This window comes from Equus caballus, chromosome 4 (genome assembly GCF_041296265.1).
Source record: "Equus caballus isolate H_3958 breed thoroughbred chromosome 4, TB-T2T, whole genome shotgun sequence".
NCBI classification, from domain to species: Eukaryota; Metazoa; Chordata; class Mammalia; order Perissodactyla; family Equidae; genus Equus; species Equus caballus.
The window spans coordinates 42,941,542-42,966,714 of NC_091687.1; the positions used below are offsets into that span (position 1 = coordinate 42,941,542).

Sequence of the window (25,173 nt, forward strand, 5' to 3'; positions counted from 1 at the left end):
CCCAGTCAGTTGTAACAACAATTCACTTGGCAGTTTGTCCTGTGACGTGCCTGGCTCTGCCCTATTGTCTACTCTGAGACTTGAGTTCACAGAAGGTGAGCTTCACAGGGCCAAGGGCTGTTTAATAATTTGACAATTAACTCAGTAGCAAAAGTAACCTTAGAGATCCCTGACTCAACCTCCCAGCCTTGTACAACATTCCTCACAGATGCCATCTGGATTTTGCTTAGTGACCAGTTCTGAGGGGGGCTCTCTGTGATTGCAGCCAGAAGGCAGGATGCAGTTGCTGAGTTTCCTCTGACTCTAGACAACCTTAGTTCTAGAACTGTCTGCATTATCCAGAACAGATCTGGTCAATCTGGTACTTGATACTGAATCTACATCTTCTTGCTAAGTATTTGGGCAACTAAACAAAAAGGAGAAGCCCCAGGAGAAAGAAGTCAAGGAGAGTAGATGAAGGGAGAAAGGACTGGGAAAAAGCGCAAGAGTAGGAATGGAAAAAAAAGCAGAGCAAGGAGGAAGCAGATGTGTAAAGGAGAGGCGTCATATCATATGTGATGTTTCTAATCAAAGTGTTAATGAGTATGTATTTGAAATCATATAACTCAAATAGTGTTAAATTTTTTGAAACAACATAGCAATAAAGCAATAAAATAAAATGAACACAATAAATATATAAAATATATAAATGTAATATAAAATTAAAAATAAATAAAATAAAAATTTTCAAGAAACTTTGAAGTGGAAAAGGCTGCTCTGAAAACGGATAGGTTTCACGAAAGCAAAGCCTTTTTGTGCGTCACAGAGAACAGTCACTACTTTGTCTTTGCTCAAAGAGCATTGTGAATCCCATTGTGAGTGAATGTGGTTATAAATATGAGGTATTGAGTTTATTTATTAGTTTGGCCAAGTGAAGGACAATTTAGCAATGATTATCAACCCTTTAAACACATATGCTCATGGAACAACAATCCCACTGTTGAGGATTTATCCTACAGGTAAACAAAGACACAAGCTACAGGTACAATGATGCTCACTGATTTGTTTGTGGTTGCAAAAAACTGCAATCGCCCAAATGTGCATTAAGAGGGAATTGGTTAAAAAAGTCACAGTACGTGCCAATATTAAAAAGAATGAGTTAGAGCTACATGTGCTGATGTGGAAAGCTGTTCGCATTGTGTTTGGAATAAAGTAGGTTGCAGAACATAATCTTACACTAAGATGCCATTTGTGAATAAAAATAGATATGTGTGCATATGCATATATTTGTTTGCAATTTCACTGGAAATACCAGGAAGGATAAGAAAGAAACTTTATTTCTGGTGTTACTTCTGTGAGGGATGGAGATTTTGTTGAGAAATTTTTATTTTCCATTTTATAACTTTTCTTCCTTGTGATTTGCCTTCATTAGCTGACTACTAGGCTAATGGAACACAGATTTCAGTGGCCACACACGACAAAGAATACAGACTTTACAAAATAGTTCAGAAAAGTCACTAAACAAGCAAGATATCAAACAACAAGCACAGGAATATACAAATAATTAATGAACTATAGTGAGACCAAGAAAGAAGAAAAAATACGGGGTGCATGAGATCAAAAGAGATTGGCTGAAGAGGTTTTTATTAATCTAATGTGATTTTTCCTCTGATAAACAGTAATTGCATGCCAAAATACTGTTAATGAGTTTTTAGCATTGGTAGCTAAATAATGTAAGGTGTATAACAAGCATTTTCTCATACTCACCAATTCCTTTAATCAGGCGGCAGTTTGGAAGGTCTAAGGATTCTATTTCTCTGGAGGTTTTAAGTCGATTTCTGTTTAAAAACAAACAAACAAACAATCTGTTTATATATTCCCTGTTTTGTTGCAGAAAGGGCTTAAAGAGGCTTATAGCAATACATAAAACACAGCATAAATCTAAAGCAGATAAAAGAGAAGATAGAAAAACAAGCATAGGAACTTAACCAGAAATGAAGTTAGAATAAAAATGTATAACACAAAGTTCTATATATGAACATGGGTCATAGAAGAATGCTAATAATTCGACTAATAAAACTTCTAAGGCAAGTTCCTATGCGAATATGAACATGGCACCAGGCCACATTTCTCACAGCTCTGGTGTTGTGGGAAGAGCTCCAGACGCAGAACCAGAGGCCCTGTCTTCCTTCTTAGGAGCCTAAAAATGCTCAGACCCTCTGCAAAATGACAGAAAGGAGTGAGTAAGTGAAAGGAGGCCAAGAGACAATGGCATTGTTCACAGCCTGGCACACCCCATCAATGGTTATTAAGAAATGAGTGGAGAAGGTCCCATCCCCATGACAACATTTATTGGGGTGAGAAGGTTGGAGAGCACCAACTACTTTAGCAAAACTACTTACTGTTGTTGTTTTCTGAAAACTAAAGTGAAGAAATGGTGAAAAAATGTTGTGTCTTCCCCCTTCCTTCCCACCCTGGAGTAGAGGGCCACAAAGCAGTATGGGCAAAAACATCTGAGATCTATGGATTTGAAGACCACATACTACAGGCTTTCCCTTCTCTTCTCTCATTGTCTCAGCTCCTCTTTCTGTTCTCTACAGTCATAAATAGTATCAATAGTGCTTATAGAGTAGTTTACATTTTTCACAGTGTTTCATGCATACTACGCATTTAAGAGACAAAATGACAATTTGCCACGTTTCTCTCCTATTCATATCCTTGACAGCTTCTGACTTCTAGACACTGAATATGGGGAAAGCTACTGGTTTCTCGGCAAAATGGAAGAAAGCCTAGGCCTAGATAACCCAGAATTACCAACGGGTGGTGGCAACTATATATTCTGGCAATTCATATCATATGTAACGTTTCTAACTAAAGGGTTAATCAGTGTGTATTTGAAGTCACATAACTCAAATAGTGTTAAATTTCTTGAAACAATATAGCGTTAAAGCAATAAAATAAAAATAAATGAATAAAATAAACATATAAACATAAAAAATTAAAAATAAACAAATAAAATTTTTTCAATAAAGCAATAAAAATATAATAAATCTCACATCTATGAGTCCCAGGAGTAATTTAAAGGGGAAAACAAGTATATTTAGCCTAACATAGTAACAGCAAAAATACTAGTGATGATGAGGATGCTGTTGATAAAATCGTGGGTGGTAAAAGGAAATCAATAATAAAAATTGCTAAAATTTACCAAGTCTAGAACTGTTCTATGTGATTTACCTGAATGAATTCATCTAACTCTTAAAACAACCCTAAGGAGTAGGTACCATTATCCCTATTTTAGAGATGAAGAAACAGACCCAGAGATGGAGCAGCTTTCCTGAGGTTCGGCGCCCAGCTAGGAAACACCACACAGAGGCAGTGCTCGAATTTGCTCTTATATTTTTCTCAGAAAGGAGTGAAAAGATCTGTGTTTCTGTCTTAGCAGCAAGGCTTATGACCGTCAGCAGGTCAGTTAATCTCCGTAGGCCTCGGTCTTCCTTATGTATTAAAAAGGATGAGACTAGATGACCTCCAAGGTTCTGCTGATGCTGTATGATTCCAGAAACAGATGTAGACACAAGTCAGGAGGTCACAGCTGCACTTTCATCAAGTTCTGGATCATGCGTGGGTTTAGGTGTCAATTTTATACAACTTACTATTATGCCCTTTTAACTATATAAAAATAGGGATAATGATGATTACCATGTACCTTTTTCAAAGATGAACTCTACGGATAAAATAAAATTCAGATGTGTTTGAACAGTTTAACATGGGGTATTTTTCAGAGTCAACTTAAGTTTGCATAAATGACTGATGATTACACTTTGCTAATAGGGCAATCTTCATCAACTGGTTTAGCTGCACAGTATCATCTCTAGATATGCACTTTGCCTCCTATTAAAACTGAAGAGTTACACAAGGGCTGTGCATGACTTCTAGTTAATCAAATCATTTTTCCTTGTCTTTCTTTTATGATAAAAGGAAAAGAGGACTTTGCTTCCATCTTTTGTGGCCCATCAAGACTTTCAAATTCTTTCAGTAGAAAACTGCTAGGCTTTCAGTCAGGCAGCACTATCACTTTCCTATTCATTAGCAGACTTCTGTATTCCAGGGTGACAGACTCTATTAGCTGACAAACCTAAAGCCATTCTCACCCCCTTTCTTCCTTGCTCCTTTCCATTGTAGAGGCGGGCAAGCCAAATGTTTGCTTTCTCAGCGTCCTTTGTATTTAGGGGTAATCATATGATCCAGACTTTTGGGAAAGATATTTTTGATATTTTGGCAGACACACGAAGAGAGCTAACTGTATCACTCCTTCTCCCTTCTTCATGATTTGACCACACACGCGGTGCTTGGGACTACAGCAACCATTCCGCAGCCTTAACACGACAAATATGAAGACATAAAGCCAACAGTGGAGGATCAAATAACAAAAATATAGGAACCCAATTCCTTCATGTGATCACTGACTCAATGGGCAAGCTCTAGAATGACTCACCTACAGAGTTTTCTCATGTGAGGAAAATAAGCCCTTATTTGTATAAGCTACCATTAATTTGATTATGTTACTTGCCACTGAGAGCACTCCTAACTGATAACAGATTTAAGAAGTTTGGGGAATATACAAGAGAAAGCTAAACAAACCTCTTTAGACTAGCAGATCAATAAACCTAAATGCATTCATGCAAAAAAAAAATACATAAATGGTACAAACACAAATATGTGATATTTTTGCTACATCCAATTTGCTCCTTAACACTTTATATCCATAGCACGTTTATGAACGTACTAGGTCAGAGACGGCAGGGCTGTGGCCATTCTGCCAACATGCAGACATTCCTAATCAATCACAGCACTCTTTCCCTTTAACCCAGAGCTAGCCTCAGACACAATGTTCCGGCAACCTCTGCCACCAGTCTATTAAAGTGGACACTCAGAATGAAAGCTATTTGCCTTCTCTGCTCTACATTCCTTTTATTTTTCTTGCTTTCCTTTTCTTTTTCATTAAAATTTGGTTATTTTCCTTGTAGCTACAAGTACATAATACAGGGAAGAATATACACTGCCTTCCTTCAACTGGGCCAGCAATCCTTCCCCAAATGACTCCACCAGAAACGTGTACATCAGGGTTCTTAATCCGGGGTCCAGCGATCTTCCAGGAGTCCATGGTAAAACTCAGGGATCCATGAACTTGGATGGGGAAAAAATACATCTTTATTTAAACCTCTAACTGGAATTGTGTATTTCCTTTGATGATGAGTGCAGGCAACAAACCACAGAACTTCCTACTAGCAGTACCTGTGACTCTCTCACTAACAGAAATTACAGACATTGTTACATCACATTTCAGTATATGATAGACATCTGAAAATAACATTTATATTCATGGCTACTTCAAAATAGCTATTGTTAGATACTCAACTACCTCTAGATCTATGTAAGGCTTTAACAAAGAACCCCATGTTATTATATCATATATTAGATTCTAAAAATAGTTTGGCAACAGTATTTTAAATATTTAAGTTAGTATTAATTTAAATCGTAATAATTTGTTTTGTAATCCTATGTATTTTATTTTATGCATTTTAAAAACATGATCCTGAGAAGGAGTCGGGTTTTTCACCAGAATGCCAAAGGGATCTACGGCACAAAAAGTCTAAGAACCCCTGCTCAAACATCACTGTCACCACAGGTAACTTTTATTGAGCACTTACGATAACGTCTGGCATTGTTCTCACAGTTTACAAGAACAAACTCATTTGTTTTTCACAGACCCACTCTGGAGCAGGTAGTATTATTCCCATCCTACAGATTAGGACACTGAAGTATGGAAAGAGGAAATAAAAAGCAAGGTCTCAGGTAAACAGTGGAGCTAGGAAATGAATTCAGGCTATCTGGCACCAAGCATGAACCCTTAACCAACAGTCATTACCATGAAATCAATCTCTATTTCTTTCACCCAGGGGACAGCATTACCCACGCAGAGTGGAATGAGAGAGGGGCCACTAATTACTATCTTGCTCACTATGTAAGGGCTGTGGCACCAACACATCTTGAGCAAACTGAGAACACCGTTACTATCAGGCATTACTTTGTTCCATATCTTACTGCCTTTGAATTTACAAACCACTGATGGGGCTTTATCTTTTAAGTAAAGACTTAACTACAGACAAACAGGCGCTTTATCTTTTATATACAGACTTGTGAAACCCCTGGGACTTCACCCCATGGGCCCCTGTAATGCTTGCATGCTTGCATGCTTGCACGCTTGCACGTAGTAAACGAAGAGTTTGTGCTTAGGCAAAATTTGCTCCAAGGGCAGAGAAGCTAGGAGGCTGTGGGAAACTATTTGGAATCACAAGACCTGGCTTAGAGTACAGGTCCAGCACTAATTACTTGCTGAACTAACTAGTTAACCTGTGCCAGCCTCAGTGTTTACATGTATAATATAGAAAGGACAACATATACGAAGGCTAAATGAAAGCATAAATGTAAAAGGGCTTTCTTTCCAAATGTCAGTAAACATACATTTTGGTCTAATATAAAGAACTTTTGACACAGTGACCAGTACATAGTAGTCACACAATAACTGATAAGGAGGATGGTGGTTTCAAAAACAAAGCCTGACCCTTTAGAAGTGTTCAAAAGCAGACTGGATAGCTTCTTGGTGGAGCTGTCATCAAAGGTGTCAGGTAACAAGCAGAATGTTCAGAGGCTTGTTTTGGGGGGGTTTCTGCCCACATATAGGTCTCTGGTGCACTCAAGCCTCATGATTCATTCAAGGGTGTGTACTTTTTGTGCAAGAGGGAGAAACTGGCCTGGGAATATTTGTGTATTCTTGTTTTCCCCCTTTATTGTTCAAATAGGGAGAAGCGGGAAAGTTGGGTGTGATAGGCCATCTTGCCCTGGGAACCTTAGCCAGTTACAGTTCAGAAGGAAACACACAACTTTGATTCCATTTATCCACCTGGGACATACTTATACTAAAAAATTGTTCATTGTTTACCTGAAATTTCAGTTGAAATTTAAGTAGGTACTCTGAGGGAGAAAAATAACTTGAGTGCCAAGGTACCATCTCTAAAAATAAAGTAATGAAACAGCAGGCACCAGATTAAAGCAAAAACAAACAAAAAACCTGTTTTTTGAAGAGCCTTTCCTTATGGGGAAATGAGAACATACTGCTTTTTGAAACAGACTCCAAGGGTCAGAAAGGAACAATGGTATGCATTTGAGCACTCCACCAAACTCTGTAAACAGCAGGCGCTTGATATTGTGTAATCATAGGGTTGCCAGATAAAATATAAGATGCCCAGTTAAATTTGAATTTTAGATAAATAATGAACGATATTTGAGCATAATTATGTCCCAAATATTGCATGGGATATACTTATACTAAAAAGTGATTCACTGTTTATCTGAAATTCAAATTTAACAGGGCAGCCTGCATTTTTATTTGCTAAATCTAGCCACTCATTAGTCATCCCCAAATTCTCACATCAGCCAATTTGGGGCTTCAACTATCCAATGAAGTTACCACCCCACACAGTCACTGCTCAATGAAGTATATTATAGTCAAGTCTTCATAAAGAAAAGATGCGTTAAATTGTAAATTACCTATCAGGTGCATTCTTCGTAAATAAGCTTTATTTACTTTTTCTTAGGTTTGCAACTGTAACATTTATCACTCAAAGGGACTTCAGTTTAAAACCCTAAGATTAGTAAGAAGAAAAAATTGACTGTTAATTGAGAAAACTTCAACTTGTGGAACTGGTGGTTTGAACTTTAGGGACAACACAATGAGCCTGTGAGTTTTAGGGTCTTGCCTTTGAAACTGAGCTGGATAGCTTATACAAAATCACCCAACTCAGGAATATTCTGCAGACCAGGATGAGCAACTACACAACATGAAAATTAAGGTCAACATGTCTAGTTCCTACCAGTAAGCATTCCTCCCCTAACTCTAACCTTCACCCCAAACACATTCTGTCCCTCCTCCTTGCATCACTTTATCAGCAAATGAAGTTACAGCTCCAGGACAGCAGAGCCTAGAACTCTGGTATTGCCTTTGATTTCCCCCTCTTCTCTGGGGTTTCGGAGTTTGAGCCCTTGGTATTCTCTCCAAACTACTGCAATATTTTAACTAGTTTCCCCATGTCTATTCACTCTCTATTCTAGTATTTCTCAACTCTTTAACTGAATGGCCAGGTGGCATAGCAATTAAGTTTACGCACTCCACTTTGGCAGTCCAGGGTTCACCGGTTGTATCCTGGGGGTGGACCTAGGCACCACTTATCAAGCCACGCTGTGAAAGTGTCCCACGTACAAAGTAAAGGAAGACAGTCACAGATGTTAGCTCAGGGCCAATCTTCCTCAGGAAAAAAAAAAAAAAAAAGAATTATCGCGAGAATTTTTAAAAATACTTATGCCTGGACCCCACCCAGACCAACTGGATCAGAATCTCTGGGGGTGCAGCCCAGACATCAGTCCTCTAGGAAATCCTAATGTGCAGCCAAGCTTGAGAACTACTGCTCTGCTCCAATCCATCCTGCCAGGTTCCTGTCTACTGATTATGCTTTATATGGTTTAAACAGGTTCCTGTTTTAAAAAACAAAACACAACAAACATTAATAGTTCCTCTGCCTATCAAAAAAGGCCCCAAACGTTCAACCTATATTTAATCTCAAAACCTATCCTTTCCCCCAACCCTACTATTCTCATCCCTTAACTTTATGCTCCCCTCAAATCGGTCTATTGGTAGTTTCCAAACGTCCCCCCCACCCCCCCTCGCCGGCGGTTCCGTTTGTTCACGCGGCACTCTCCAACTAGGATGGCCTTCTTCATCCCCATGTGTGTTTCCACCATCCTTCAAGGCCAATGTCAAATGTCTCCTACTGCTGAACCCCACCTTCAGGGGACGTAGTTTTTCCTCCTTCCGCCTGTAGGGGCTGGTTTGTACCCTGTCCTGGACATCCTAACTTAGAGATTTATTTCGGTCCTCGCCTGTAATAGGGTGAACTTCTTAAGGGTAAGGACTGTGTCTTACTCTACCACAGAAGCCTAGGAGAGCACCCCATGCACAGGAGGTGCTCAATATTTCTGGAATTCTTTTGCATGAGGCATATAAAATTTGAGTTGGTAATTTAGAAACTATGACGTCCACCCATCTGCGTTTTTTCATTATAAGGAAAACTTGAGATGGACTAGGCTTGTACTGCTTCACATTCTGGCTTCAGGATTCCCGGGTGAAGGGACAAATAAGGAAGTGATGTAAGAACAGTAGCTGCATATCTCGAGTATCTTTGATCTGCAGCGCCAAATTAGCCGCAGAGTTTCTCAAACAACGCGGGGGAGGGACTGGGAACAACTTTATTAAAGACGAGGCCTGGTTTGCGCAACAAAGAGAAGCAGCACCAATGACCTGAAATAAATCTCCATAATTAAAGTTTCAGCGCATGAATAATAGCTTTGTTTTCAAGTTAAAGCACTCGGTGTGCCCTCGAGTAATTGCAAAGCGTTCGCTTGTCAATTTAGGCAGAAAAGAACTTGGTAGGCAGCAAAGGCTTATAAACTTTCTCGAAAGTCTCGAGATTCGGTCCAAACGGTGGTGGCTTTTGCTAGAAGCCGCGGGAGGCCGGGGTGTCCCATCCGCCGGGGAACCGAGAGCCCGGCGGCCGGCGCCCCGCTCCCCCCGCGGCCTGCGCCCTCTTCCGCAGCCCGCGGCCGCTCGAGCTGGGGACCCGCGGCCGGGGAGGCTCCGGAGAGGCGCGGCCCGGCCCCGGCCGAGAGGACCCCACCTACCTGAACAGCAGGAGCCTCTCGCCCAGGAGCGCCAGCGCGATGCCCAGCAAGGTAAGAGCCGCCAGCCGCCCCATGGCGCTGGAGCCGGCGCCGCCTGCTCGGCCGGCCGGGAGCACCGAGCGCCGCCCCGTCACCCCGCTCCGTCCGGCCCCGCCGGTCCGACCCCGGCAGCGGCGGCTCCGCCCTCGCCCGGCCGTGCCCTTTGTCGCCGCAACCCTGCCTCCGCAGACACCCTCCCTGGGGCACGGGGCCGTCCTCTCAGCGCCCGTCGAGGCTAATGGAGTGAAACTGCGGATTCCTGCACCTCCTTTCCCCAGCAAACAACGCCCACGAGGACCTTCGGCAGCCCTCCCGCCCTTCTCATTTTCCTCCTCTTCAAAGAGGAGGAAATATCTTTATCGATATTCCAGTAAGAAACTTTCAAAGTTTTAAAGATTTTTTTTTAGTACGGAAAAAAATACTGGGTCATATCTTGTCAGTATTTCATTATGGAATTACTACTTTTTGTAACAGGTTGTAGATGAGAGGAAAGAACCAGCCTAACGAGACAAGGCCATCTGCAAGGCCCCTGGCCTAACAAGATAAGGCCCCGAACCAATCAGCAAGCCAGGAGAATCAGAGGCCACCGAGATCCACCTGCCACAGCCTCTGGACTTTGGTGGGCCTACGCATGCGCCCTAGCACCCAGGAGTCCACTGAAGGTGACCCTAGGTCCATTAGCACAGTAAAAATCACACCTGGGGTGGAGAGCCAGCATGCTAATGATACGTCGGTCCCATGTGGTAGCACGCTACATGACGGCGCAGGTGCAAGCACAGTCCCACCTCTATGTGCCAGGACAAGGCCCTCCTCCCCAGCCTCTGCCTGATCCCAAGCCCCGCAGTCTCGCCCACTAACAAGCCGTCACGCGCCCCTTTCCTTTCTGCAGCCGCTCCCTTGTGCGTCGCCTGTGCACAAGCTAATAAACTTTTAGTTTTCTACTCCCGTGTGTTGTCTCTCTTGATTTCGATCCTGGGGGACAATAAGAACCCAATGTGTCGGTAACATTTCTAGAAATGCTTCATCTAGACTAGAAACATAGACTTGGACACTGTTTTCGATCTAAACTCAGTTAAGGAGAATAAGAGCAGTTTTGTGTTTTTTCTTTTTTTCGCCTTGCTTTAACAACCATAACATGAATAAAGAAAAAAAACAGCATAAAAGGGAAACTTATAAAGGTCGAGACAATTATAATAAGTGAGTCAGCTGGAAATAAGCTTCTCATGGTTCCCGTGTTTCATTGCCACCCTGCCGTATGTAGGTGGAAATGGTCATGAGCGCCAATTTTTTTTTTTTTTTTTGAGGAAGATTAGCCCTGAGCCAACATCCACTGCCAATTCTCCTCTTTTTGCTGAGGAAGACTAGCCCTGAGCTAACATCCGTGCCCATCCTCCTCTACTTTCTATGTGGGACACCTGCCACAGCATGGCTTGACAAGCCGTGCCATGTCTGCACCCGGCATCCAGGCAAGCGAACCCTGGGCCACCAAAGTGGAACATGGGCACTTAACCGATGCGCCACTGGGCTGGCCACCCATGATCACCAATTTTTAATAAATGTCAGTTTTATAAACAACTGGTAAATAAAAGAAGATGCTAGTTTCTCACCTGCCTCTCCCTCGCCGCCCCCACACAGAAAGACCCTTCTGCTTCTGTCTGTGTGTGTCTCTGATTCAGTCCTAAGGGATGTTAGGTTACATTGAATAGTAGATAGAGAGTTGTCCTTTGAAAGCCCAGGAGGCTTACCTTTTTGTGTCTCACGGACTCTGGCAGCAGTGAACCTATAGATACCTTCTCAGAATAATATTTGTAAGTGTATACAATAAAATGCACAGGATGGCAAAAGAGACCAATTAAATGCAATTATCAAAATACTTTTAAAAGTTTGTGCTACAGTAATATGGTAATTTGATGTGTGCTACATTAATACATTTAATAACAAGCACCCTTCTTTCAAATAGTAATGAGCATAAATGTTATTTCAAAATACCTGCAACTCTGTAATGAAATAATGAAAATAACCTATTTTCATTAGTAACAAAGTCATAAGTACTGCTAATACTTCTGAGGTTTGTTTTCTACTTTAGTAATTGAAGAAAGTAATTGGAGATGCTAAATTCCATTTGAAATCTAGATTTTTTTTGTTGTTCAAGTTCGTGAACCTCTGGAATTCTATCCATGGACCACTTTGATTAAGAATTCCGCCATGGTTATCCTATGATCGGGTAGGTAAGTGTAGGCTCTCTTCTTTAGGGACATTTTTGGTGTCAGTCTTTGGGGAAGAGAAGAGCCCCACATATGAAATCACAATTTAGAAGGAGGACCTAGAACACAGGCCCTGGGACTATCGCCAGGGCTTCTGTCTTAGGTCTGAGAGTCTTGTCCCAAGCATTCTGGACGGTGAAAATTACATAAAACTGTGCCTCATGGCCTCCAGGTCAGGAGCCAGGCACCGATGCCTTCCCACATGTGTCACGAAATGAGGAAAGCATAAATTATAAATAAGATTACCTTGTTGTGTGCTATTCTCTATGTCTATTTCCCTTTTGCTATTCCCAGGCTTTAGAAAAAAGTCGTATTCTTAATAGTTCAGCGTGTTTCAGCTGAAATGAAAGGGTTGAAGGTCTGTATCTTTTGGGATGCACTCAGGATAGCAAAATACAGCTCTTGTGCTGGCTCCCCCTTTTTCCCTTGCCTGTGGCTGGCAGACATCACTAATTGATTCTACCAATGTTCCTCGCCAAGCCTAGATTTGTCCTCACAATCTTTTCAAACAACACAACAAAAGGGAAATAAAAATCCCTGCGGTAGCTACTGACAGATCTCGATTCAGGATGAAGCCTCGTTGCCGTCTTGGTGCTGGGCCATCAAGAGGAACAATGCCCTGGAGTTTACGACAGAGGCATTTGTGGTAAAGAACCAGAGCTTTCGAGTCCAGCAAAACCTACCTAACCTCAATCTCAGAGAAGCTTGGAGAAACCTCAGTTTAATTTTATTAACCTGACTAGTGAGGCCCCTCAAACTTGATCTCCTAATTCCCTCATTTCTCTATGTGAAGAGTAATGTGGCTCCATACTCTCCCTCTGAGTGTTGCTGTTGAAACAGCTTCCGCAGAAGTAGCCCTTGTGCTTACCCTCATCCGCGCCACTGATTTCTACAGAGGGCTGTGGAATTTGCTGCCTCTCTTCCCAGAGCAGTCAGAATCGTCATTTCTCACAGGCAGATGGGGAAAAGAGGTCTTTTCTGATCTGGAAATCAGAAGCCTGTCTTCTCCATTGTAAGAGGGGGGAGAAGGCTTCTTACTAAATTTTACAGTACATGCCACTTGTTCAATTTTGTACTATAGCTTAGCAATCTTTTGAGATAACGGATTTACAGGCTACACCATGTATATAACCCCAGATTTGTGTTATTTCATGGGAGAAATGGTTTCTGACTCCCAAACAACCAAGTTACTCAACACAGAACAAACTTGTTCCGGGACTTGTTTTTATGCTGGCGACTCCTTACACTTGGTATGAAACAGTTTTGCAAGTAATGACATATAACCAGTTTATAATTAGAAATTTGATGGTTCTCAATCAAAATTTCAGAAATAATAACACCTTTTATCAATACTTCTCAGGCTATGCGTAGTGAAGGACAGGTTTTTCTTTGCCTTTGTAAAGTACAATGAAAATGAATTACTAGAAAATGAAGTAAAAAATCAGACATACGAAATATAAGCCCAGATCTCTTGTTATTTGATTCAACAGATGTAAAATTACTTTGTCAAATTTCTGTAAGTTTCTAAATGCTTACTATCAAATTTTCATGCTATCTCACGATGGGCCAGAAACAAAAGGTTCACAGACTGAAAATGGTCCTTGGAGCACACTGTGAGGGGACTGCCTTTCATGATTGTACTTTTAACCCTGTAAAGTTCTTTGTGGTGCGTTATCACATGTAATGTTCCTGGTTATTTGTGAAATAGGTGACTCAGGATCATTGTCATTTTATAGAGTATGTTATGGGGAGTTGGTCCCTCCATCTCCCTTCTATTTCCTTCCTCTCCTTACCTCTGTTTTTAAAAACGGGGCAGATTTTGTAACACAAAAACGTTGAAGAGATGTTATAAATGATAGTTACGGTCAGTAAAAGGAAGAATTGCTTTGTACATGCTTTGCTCAATAGCTTCTCAGAGGGTGGAGGAGACCTCTCCCCAGCCAACTCAATTCCTGAGAATTCCAATATATTAAAAACTGAAAAAATGCCATAACATCAACTGAAAAATGTTTGTATATATGTTTGAATATTTATAGTTAACAAATTTATATTCTTCAAATATTAGGTTGAACCATATGAACTTGTGGTTTGTAGAGGTCAAAAACACACACAAATCTAAAATACAATGTAGTGTGCTAGTCACAAAATAATTATGCAATTTATAAAAAAATATTCATTCCTGGCTTATTATGGGAGGAGTGGTCCAGTAATGGAACTCAGATTTAAGATGAATGATTTTTTTTCAATTATGTCATTGTATCTCTATGACATGTGAATAAACAAATTCAGAGATAATGTTGGAAGTCATTCTGGTGGCCCACCTGTCCCCACAAGACCCAAGCCGACTTCTCCAGAGGGCAGTGGAATTTGCTGCCTCTCTTCCAGGAGCAGTCAGACAGTGGAGGGAGAGAACAGAAATGTAGAAAACACTGGGAGGGAGAAAAGTTTGAGAGCCCGGAGACAAAAACTTCCAACCCCCTTCAGAGGCTGACTCTGAAAGGCTGAACTTTATGGAAAAAGTAGGGGCCGGCCCCGGGGCGTAGTGGTTAAGTTCGGCATACTCTGCTTCAGTGGCCTGGCTTTGCAGGTTTGGATCCTGGGCACGGACCTACACCACTCATTAGCCATGCTGTCGCAGCATCCTGTATTTAAAATAGAGGAAGATTGACACAGATGTTAGCTCAGGGCTAATCTTCCTTAAGCAAAAAAAAAAAAAAAAAAAAGTAGAGACATGTTTCCCCCATTCTAGGAAATACATACATGTTTTCCATATTCTAACAGCAATAATGTTTCTAGTTACTAATAAACCATACCTGAACGTCTTTCAAAGTTACAACCGCAACTTTTTTCACTGAGCATTTCCTATTCTGCATACTTTACATACACTACCTCATTTAATCCCCATAACAACCATTTGACTTAGGTGCAATTATTATTTATAAGTGACGACACTGAGGCCAGAGGTTAAGTATCTTGCCCAGGGTTATATACCTGGAAAATGGCAGAGCCAGAATCCAATATAAAAAAATATTAAGATCCCATTTCCACCCCTGATATATCTTTTGTTAATCGTCAGATACAAAGATTTCTGTTCCTTTGCTAGAGCAGAGATGAATGAGCTGGTAGTGAGAGTTGTAGAGAACGACTCGTGTCAACTCTCGTGAGGGACAGTCTAAAACTAGGTTGCTTTTTATACTTTTCCTCTGCCTGTTTGAATTGCTTCACTTAATGTTATCATGTTCTGCATCTCCGTACTGGAATTCAAAAATCAAAGAGTCAGACATTCCTGACTTGGTGGCAGTCATAGTCTAGTGAGAGAGAGAGGCACCTGGACAAACATATACAATGTTACGTGTCAAAGGCTAGGAACTTTGATCTTTCTCTGTATGTGATGTAAAGCCATCAAAGCGTTTTAAGGAAGAGAGAAACATTCATGTTTTACCAAGGTCACGCTGATGGCTGTGGGAAGGCGAGTGGGAGTATACTTCCCAAGTCTACTTGAGAAAAGATACAGATGTGAACAAGGCAGAGGCAGTGGGGACGAGAGGCGGCAGATTTAAGGAATTTCAGAGATTGAATGGATAGAAATGGGTGACTGATAAAATGTTGGGGAAAGGAGGATGGCTTGGGTTTTTCAAATGGCTGAATGGGGTTACGCTAACTGGAGTGCGAGAGGAACAGATTGCGGTGGCAGGGACAGGAGCAGTTTGATGAGTCCATTTGATATGCTTGAAGCCCAGGAGACAATTGCAGACAAGTTTCTGGTGCTCAGGAATGAAGTCTTGTCTGGACGTGGAGACTTGGAGATCATTAGCAGAGAAGGCAGCAAGCTGAGTGGATGAGCTTCAGGAAGGTTTGAGGTTATAGCCTGAAGTGAAGTGGTATACGTAAAAGTCCCAAAAGCTTTATGGCTGTGAAAGTGGCTAGGAGGCAGGTTGAAAAGTGGGAAGGGGATGGGGAGATAACAATTGAATTGAGTGTTAGAGATCACTTTAAAGTGAGGAAAGCAGATGCTGGCTTAGAGATGGCCATTTTCCTTTTCTCCTGAATCTGGATGTGGCCTTGAAGTTCTTCATATTTTGGTGATCCAGGCAGTCACTCCCTATGCATGGAGGATGAAACCTATTTGCCATCCCTCCATAGGGACTGAGAACCATGTGGAAGATGGAGGTAGGGGGGATTGGAAAGAAATCTCCAGAGTTATTTGTGCTTGGCATAAGTCAGCCCCTCTCCTGGTCTCTATACCTTCACTTGCAGGAGTGCCATGAGAGCCCTGGAGCATGGTTCTGGAAGACCTCTCTCTTTTTCAACACCCACTGCCTCACCTCCAATAAAGGGCCAATCTCATTAGGCCCTTTATTCCTATGTTATGCAGTCACCATGAAAAGCCCAGGCTCCCTAGTCAACCTTCATCCTACAGGCTCTCTTCCCATATGGCTGAGTGCTTTCTCCCATCTCCTTAATCCCCATGCCCCCAAGCCTTTCGCTGTGTCCTGTGGAACTCATAGTCAGTCATAACCAAATCCTCTATATCCTCAGTGTCTTCTCTAAACATCCTCTTCAGCTTTTTGTGTTATCTGCTGACCCCGAACCCCAAGACACTTTCCCATCTGTCCTAGAAGGTTCTAGCTCCTGGCTCACAATCACTCCCTTTTATATTACACTGCCAAACTTCCTGGTAATTATAACATCTACATATGTATCCTTTCCAGACCCAACTTTTCAGTTCCATGACCTCCTTTCCTCCCATTCCTTCGTCTCTGCCCTACTTTGCCATCTACTCCTATTGTTAGACTTTAAGATTTTATCATTACCAGTAATTGCAACACCTCCAAAATCTCAATTTTAAGATCTCATTTTCCAATCACCACTTCTTATCTTTTTAGCTCATTCTCTCTGGTACTCCACCTTTGAAAATTCTTTGACCTTGTTTTGATGTCTGAATTCTTTCTTTCTTTTTCTTTTTTTTTTTGTGAGGAAGATTGACCCTGAGCTAACGTATGTTACCAATCTTCCTTTTTTTGTCTGAGGAACACTGTTGCTGGGCTAATATCTGTGCCAATCTTCCTCTATTTTATGTGGGATGCCACCACAGTGTGGCTTGATGAGCGGTGCTTAAGTCCGTGCACAGGATCTGAACCTGTGAACCACCAGCCGCCCAAGTGGAGCATGTGAACTTAACCACTATGCCACCAGGCCTGCCCCTGACTTCTCTTTTTTAAAAAACGATTACCTTTCACTACACACATACTCCATTTAATTCCACTTTGCCTAGTACTGATTCTTTATAATGTGTTTTTTCACTGAAATAATGTATAATAATATATATATAACTCCACCATAGTATACTGTAGGTATATATATTTTTCCTACATTCTGAGGGTGACCATATATTCTTATCTAGTAAGAACTAGTGAAAACTTTTCTGCTAATTTCTTCAGGTGAGTGCGTTTTCTGAAACATGCATTATTTCTTCCTTTGAGTACCCTTTCCTACCATTTATTCTTTGTTTTGGTGGACAGGCTGATAAATGGGGTGCAAGTGATGGAACTGGGCCTGCCACAGGAAACAAAGGACAAGTATCATGGAGGATTTCAGTTTTAGGTGAGAGACTCAGAGCCCATTCAGGGAAATGTCTGAGGAACAGAGGTGAAGATTAACCAGGTGACTATCAGATTCTGGGGCTAGTCCTTGATGTTATCAGGGACATCATGAACCTGACTGCAGCCTGGGAGGACAGGCCAGCATTTTAATGAATGGAAGCTGAAAGCAACCATTGCTGGGGTCAGAGAAGGGACAGTGATGGGCAATGGGACAGTTCAAGGACTGTCTGTGTAGGGGCAGTGTTATACAGACCAGGAAACTGCTTGCTCCGTTAATGCTCCCATTTCCAGGAACCACATCCCCTTTGCTAGTGAACTATGTGTGTACAGCACAGACAAGCAAGACGAATTTCGATTTTACTTGATATGCATTATTTTAGGAGAATAGATATGAAAGTCTTAAGGAATTACTTTTGGAGACGTGTTTCATTTTCTATATTTCATTTATTTTTCCTGCAAGCAGTGTTTTATTATTATTATCATTATTTCTTTTTAAGCCTGTACATTTTCTTTTCATTATTTTATATTTTATAGAAGCTGCAGAGTTTGAATTTGCCTGGGTGCCTTAGGGAGAAGACAAGCTTACTTGTGGCATAGGAGTTAGAGGTAGGCCTATTTCTTATTTAAAACATAGACAGTGATTATCATATATGCTGGTTCTACATTTTATGACTTAAAAACATAATGGCTGTTTACATGAAGTAAAATTAATCGCAGAGATGGAGAGGAATGCTAAATTAAGTCCTCAGTATTCTGTGTAACCTTATGTTTCATTTACAATAACCTCTTTTACATTCTTTGACACTGATATATATGTTTTTAAAAATCTTAAAAAGTCTTACGACTCTTCTGTGTGAGAAGAATTGAAGTTACTTGAGTGTCTCAAGGGTAGAGAATGAAGCCAATTCTAGCAATGTGAGACACTGTATGGAGGGCCATAAGCCACAAGAAAGCACAGGAGTGTGTCCAGGCAGGCCAGTGGGATGATGGAAAATTCCTGGTGGAGGAATCCGGACAGAATTGGACAGTGGGGAGCACACAGGCGGAAGAGGTGAAAGGAGATGGCGGGCTTGGGGGGCAGCAGCGTCAGCTCAGACTCCAGGCTGGGGATAGTCCATGAGCACTGACTGCTGACCTCCTCCAAGCCCAAGGGCCACTCTGGAGCTGACCTGGGACCCAAAATTGTCCCCATGGCACCCCAGGGACTACAGAAAACTCACCCAGGCAATCTCCTAAATCTTTGGTAAGCCACTTTCTTTCAGCAAAGAAGGAACAAGAGAAAGCACTTTTTCTTTACTCCACCCAATTCTGCTTCCACGGAATTTGTGTGTTTTGTTGGGTTTAGGTTGGTGTGGCCATAGACTGCACTGGTGTTTACTAATTCTACCACTATTATTAACTAGAAAAGAAATTTATTTAAGCATTGAAGAAATCATTAAAGTCTTAAAGGAAATAGTGATATTGAGGAAAATTGGAAGTGGATAAGTTGATAGATAAAATAAATGATATGTAGTTGGATAAACAGATGGGTAAATAGGTAGATAATGAATCTGAGTCCACTGGAGTACATAGACCCATCGTTTGAGCGCTTCATTTCTCTAAGTCTGCTGTCAGTGATTGTGTAATCCACATCACAGCCTCCTGGATGGTCTGCAGACCTCCAGACTCTGGAGTTATCTTTCTCTTTAATATATTTTTTTATATTTGCTCAAGCCCCATCTCACATACTCTGCTACTTTAAATCTCTCCAAAGATTCCTTGGCATGAAGTTCAAGGGCTTATATCACCCTTCTTTCTTGCTTGCTTGGAATTCTCCACCTCTGCTCTGTGTCTTGTTTCCTGTGTCTCCTCTCTTCCCTTCATCCTATGGTATGCAGCTCCCTGCCCTTTCCTTTAATAATCAACCAAGAACCGTTAGAACAATTAATGCACATGGCGCTGAAGATTTGGGTAGGTGGGGGATGGAGGAAAGTCACATCACATCACAGCACAGTATAAAAGTTATTATTAAGTATCCTCATTCTATGTAGCCTTCTCCTGTCTCCCAGTCATCTTCATCAATGGACATTTCTCTCTGGTCCTAGTTCCTACTTGCACCCAACTGTCCCACCATTTTGCTGGGCCATCAATCCATTTTCCCAGCACCTCTTTCTTTTTCTCGAGTTTCCAAGGGCAGAAACACAAGTCTCTGTGTTTTCTTATTGTCCCAGGAGAGCACTACAGGATGATTCTCTGTAAATAAACCCAATTGGCCTTTCATTGATTAATTGTACCTAACACCCTGGCTATGTGGGAATGGAAATGATCTTTATTGCACCACCCCTAGACGAGACCCTCTGGCAGGGGAAGAGCCATGATTACCTGGAAGGTCCTGTAGAATTCAGTTCTGCCCAGGAGTTGGGTGTCTCATCTGGATAGCCTGAGACTCTCCCTCTTCTAAGGCTTAACATGTTGGAGCAAAGAAAACTTGGATCAGGTCTTTCTTTCCTGGCTCTGGTTTCCAGGTCAGGATGAGGCTGTCTCCTGTGCTGGGCAACTTTTTACACATAATTTTAGCAGGAGTTTTGTAATCCTATCAGATCTTACTAAAGCCTTAGCCACGGAAGACAATATGTACTGCTGACCTGTTTCTTAAGAAAAATAACAATAAGTAAAATTTAAAATCTCATAATTTTACAACCAAATAAAATTTTCTAAGCACAAGTTTTTAACAGACAGCAGTTATTTTAATTAAGTATCTCATCTTCCAAAAACTTTTGTTTACAGACTCTAGTAATGCCACTTTATTTTTTTGTTCTTCAAGACAAGATCATAGATGATCATTCTGAAAGGACCTTGATCCAAGGACACTCTGCTTCAATGTTAGGACCCTCACAGTTTTGCCCTAGGACGAGATCTTTATGCCAAGGATTTTAAACTTCCCTCTGTTCTGCCTTCTCTTCTGGACCGTGCCTCAAATCCTATCATTTTACAGCCAACCTGGCTGCAGGTTCTTTTGCCAGCAAGCAAACAAGAGTCTTAGCTCTTCGAGAGGAATTCTGCCTTCAGCTCTTTGAAAATAACAAGTGTTTTCTCCAGGCTACGCTTGGAAAATATGATCGTGTAGGTCGGTAGCTCCCCACCCCAGAGCCCCTTTCCAAGCATGCTTTCCTACTTTCACTGATACTCCCCACACCATCATACGATGTTTTACCCTTTGCAATGGTGGTATTGACAAATACAAAGCAATTCTCAACATTAGGACCAAAATTACATTCCAAGTTGTGTTTGTATTTTTTTGTTTTACCCATTCTATAAAGCCCCTCAAGTAGGAGGGTGGTTGGAAAACGGTAGTGCTCAGAGAATGGCTTTGTGTTCATATAAAAGGAGTAAGGCTAACTCCATCTGATACAGACTTGTTTTGAGACAACGTAGAGATGGAAGTATGTTGACCTCGATTGCTGAAACGAAAATGGGTACACATGACAAAGGATTTTCTTTAGTTTACTTTTACTTACACAAGCAACACATGAATGCTTTGACACTGCAAAATATTCGAAGGTTACTGATAAAATTAAAATCTCCCTGGGGCCAGCTCCGTGGCCGAGTGGTTAAGTTCGCGGGCTCCGCTGCGGCTGCCCAGGGTTTGAATCCTGGGCGTGGACATGGCACCACTCGTCAGGCCACATTGAGGTGGTGTCCCACATGCCACAACTAGAAGGACTTGCAACTAAGATGTACAACTATGTACAGGGGGGTGGAGAGATAAAGCAGAAAAAAAAAAAGATTGGCAACAGTTGTTAGCTCAGGTGCCAATCTTTAAATTAAAAAAAAAAAAAAATCTCCCTAACCTTTTCCGAGACCAAAGGCAGTCTGCTAACAGAACTCCTTGCTCAGGGGAGATCAGTCTTTGTTTTACTAAGACCTTCACCTGATTGGATGAGGCCCACCCACATTATGGAGGGTAATTTACTTTACTCAAAGTCCACGAACTTAAATGTTAATTTCATCCAAAAGACACCTTCACAGAAACATCCAGAATAATGTTTAACCAAATATTTGGGCACTGTGGGCCAACTAAGTTGACATGTAAAATTAACCATCACATTTACTTATCATTTAAAACAGATTAGGCTGTGAAATCCTATCCAGGTGGCACCATCATTTGATTGAATTTTGAATTTCTAAGGTGAAAATAATTAAATGTATTTCCATTTAACTCTAAAGACCTTTGAGCTTGCATGAATTCTACCTGAATTCTTTTCACATACTGTCTATCAATATTGTCTATCATTAAGGACCCACAAAACTCTTACAGATATTTAAATTATATCTCTGAACAAGTGGTCGCCTATGTCTATTTTCCATGTTACTAGTCTCATAGTAGTTCTTCATTCTTTGAGGCATAATATCCCACTGCCTGAATGTACCATAGTTTATTTAACTGTTTCTAATCAATAGATAGTCAGATTGTTCATAATTTTTTTGCCATCACAAATAATTATGCAATAAATAACCTTGAATGTGGTTTCTTGTGCGTAAGTACAAGTGTTTCTATAAGGTAAATGTCTAGAAATAGATTTGCTGAATCTTAGAATATGCATATATTTAGTTTTAATTGATTACTGCACTGCCTAATTGTTGTCTAGAGTGGCTATACAGATTTAACACTTTAGCAATATGAAAATACCTTTCCTCTAATCCTTACCAATCAATTGATGTTATTGAACATTTTATTTTTTGCCAGAATGTTGCATGAAAAAAGGTATTTTATTTTCCTTTTTGTTTGTATTCTTCTGAATCTTTGTGAGGCCAGCTATCTTTTTGGATATTCATTTGTCATTGTAATTCTCCTACAGTCTGACCTTCTTATATATTCATCGGTCTGTTTCTAGAATCTTTATTCTTTTTTATATTGATTTGTTTTTCTTGTTGTACCAATAACACACTGTTTAAATCGTTATAGATCTGTAATCCAATTGCACATTTCATTGAACAAATTGTATTGCCCCAGCCCAGTTCACTGGTTATTCTTAAAATATCTTGATTATTCTTAAAAATTTACACTTCCATACAAATTTTATAATTAGCATGTACAAGATTATGAAAAATCCTATTGACATTAGACATGGGATATACTGAATTTATAGATTAATTTTTGGAGAACTGACATCTCTAAAATGGTAAATCTTATCATCCATGAATTTGGGATTTAGCCATTTATTTAAGTCTTCTTTTGGCCTTTATGTAAAAATACATGAATTTTAGTCATTAATATTGTGCACATACATGATTGGATTTATCCCTGGGCAACTTACAGTTTTTGTGGTATCATAAATGGTGCACAAGTTTCTTAAGACTGCCATAGCAAATTACTACAAACTCAATGGCTTCAAACAACAGAAATTTATTCTCCCATAGTTCTGGAGGACGGGAGTTCGAAATCAAGATGTGGGCAGGGTCACACAACCTCCAAAGGCTCTAGGAGAGAATTCTCCCTTGCTTCTTCCACCTTTCTGCTGGCTCCTGGCATTCCCTGGTTTGTAGAAGCCTAACTAATCTCTTCCTCCATGTTCATGGGCCCTTCTTTCCTGCGTCTCAAAAACCTCCCTGTCTTTTCTTTCATAAAGACATCAGCCTTTGGACTTAGGACCCATTCTAAATCCCGAATGATTTTTATCTCGAGATCCTTAAATAGTTCTATCTGTGAGGACCCTATTTCCAAACAAAGTCATGTTCTGAGGTTCTGGGTGAACATGAATTTTGAGGAGGATACTATTCAACACACTACAAATAGGAACTTACTTTTTTCTAACATATTTTTGATTAGTTACTAATTGGATATAGAAAATATATTAGTTTTTGTATGTAAATCGTATATCTAGGCTGAAAATTCAAGAAACGTTTTGGATTTCTTCTTGGATTCACTTTAATTTTATGAATGATCAATATTATTGACTGCAAAAGAGACCAATTTTAAATCTTCCTTTCGACCATTTGTACTTTGTTTTCTCTATCTTTTTCATCATTTAGGACTTTTAATAAAATGATGAACATGTTTTGATTTATTCAAGTCTTCTTTTATGTTTCAATAAAGTTTCATAGTTGCTCCACAAAGGTCTTACACATATTTTAAATCAATTTTATTTCTAAATACTTTATGATTTTATTGCTTATGTGAAAGAGACCTTTTTAAAAATTTATTTTCTACTTTGTTTTGACCGATATATAGAAAGATTATTTAAAAAATTGATCTTGTATTCTATGCCTTTCTGATTTTTTTGTACTTCTAAGAGTTTGTTAGTTTATTGCTCTGGATTTTTTAGTAGAAAATAATATTTTCTGCAAGTAAAGAAAGTTTTCTCTCTCCTTTCCAGTATTTATATAACGTATTTCTTTTTTGGCATTATCTAAGCCCTCCAAGAAACACTGAATATTAGTAAAAAGAGAAGAAATGACTTTAACGGAGACATTTCTAAAATTCTATCATTAAATATGGATTAGGTTTCTGATAGGTACCTTTTCGTTCGTTAAGTTAAAGAAGCTTAGAAGTCACCACTCCATCCTAACAAGAAGTAAAAACCTGAACAAACTGAAAAATCAAGAACTCTATTTAGATCCATCAGAGAAATGAGGTCCCTGAATTGGAGAGAGAGACAGGTGGATACAGAGAATGACAATTTACTGGAGCAGAAACCTCTTTGGGAATCAGCGTTGTGGCAGGAAAACTTGAGCTGTAATAATTCATGAATTGCTAAAGGCTTAGTGTGGACAAGTCCAAGAATTAATAACTCCGGGGGGTCTCAGTCATAGAGGGGCATGCCCACACTTTTGTGAGTTTTACCTTTAGGAGTTCAACCAGGTTCTCACAGTGAATATCAGAGTGAAATCTCCCTGTGCTTCCAGCAGGGAGAAGGGGGAAAGTAACAATTTCAAAATATGCCCTTGCATTTTATTCTTCTTAAGAAACGTTGCCCTCAGGAGAGACTATTTCACCAGAGCTAACCCCCTCGGAAGGGACATACCCACCTCCAGTCTCCTGTAGCCATGCTGTTCCACCAAAGTGCGGGGAAAACTGAGAAGCATGGTGAAGTTGGCAGTGTGGGAGTGTAGGCTCACCAAAAGACTGGGACCTGGTCACAGGACCACAGAACACTCGCCCTCCTCCCACAGCTCAGAACCGTGTCACTAAAGGCCTACTTACAGCTGTTCCTTTTAACCCATCTATCATGTTTAGCTACCAAACAAAAAATATCAAGGCATACTAAAAGGCAAAAAACACAGTTTGGAGAGACAGAACAAGCATCAGAACCAGGGTTAGATATGGCAGGGATATTAGAATTGTCAGACCAATAATTTAAAACAATTATAATTAATATGGTAAGGCTCTAATAGAAAAAGTAGACAACATGGAAGAACAGACAGATAATATAAGCAGAGAGATGGGAATCCTAAGAAAGAATCACAAAGAAATGCTAGAGATCAAAAGCACTGTAACAGAAATGAAGAATGCC

General features: G+C 40.4%; 2 protein-coding genes across 9 annotated transcripts in view; one reads left to right on the forward strand and one right to left on the reverse strand.

The window, feature by feature from the left end:
• PON2 (paraoxonase 2) overlaps positions 1 to 10,053 on the reverse strand; it is a 32,099-nt gene extending 22,046 nt beyond the window's left edge. Inside the window, exons 1-3 of one of the 4 annotated variants that reach the window (XM_070265709.1) lie at positions 9,775 to 9,906; positions 2,115 to 2,198; positions 1,747 to 1,817 (exon numbers count right to left, since the gene is read on the reverse strand). Coding sequence is in view for 2 of the 4 variants with exons in the window: in XM_001494177.7 (XP_001494227.2) it covers positions 1,747 to 1,817; positions 9,775 to 9,848 (145 nt within the window). In the remaining 2 variants the exon portion in view is untranslated. Of the gene's footprint in view, positions 1 to 1,746; positions 1,818 to 2,114; positions 2,199 to 9,774 lie in introns of all 4 variants that reach the window. The other 3 variants (XM_001494177.7, XM_070265710.1, XM_070265708.1) reach the window with 3 other exon arrangements.
• ASB4 (ankyrin repeat and SOCS box containing 4) overlaps positions 8,779 to 25,173 on the forward strand; it is a 118,717-nt gene continuing 102,322 nt past the window's right edge. The window contains exons 1-3 of one of the 5 annotated variants that reach the window (XM_070265707.1): positions 8,779 to 9,001; positions 17,600 to 17,681; positions 18,215 to 18,286. The gene's annotated coding sequence lies outside the window, so the exon portion shown is untranslated. Of the gene's footprint in view, positions 9,002 to 9,673; positions 9,826 to 17,599; positions 17,682 to 18,214; positions 18,287 to 25,173 lie in introns of those variants that run through there. The other 4 variants (XM_070265706.1, XM_023639234.2, XM_070265705.1 and 1 more) reach the window with 4 other exon arrangements.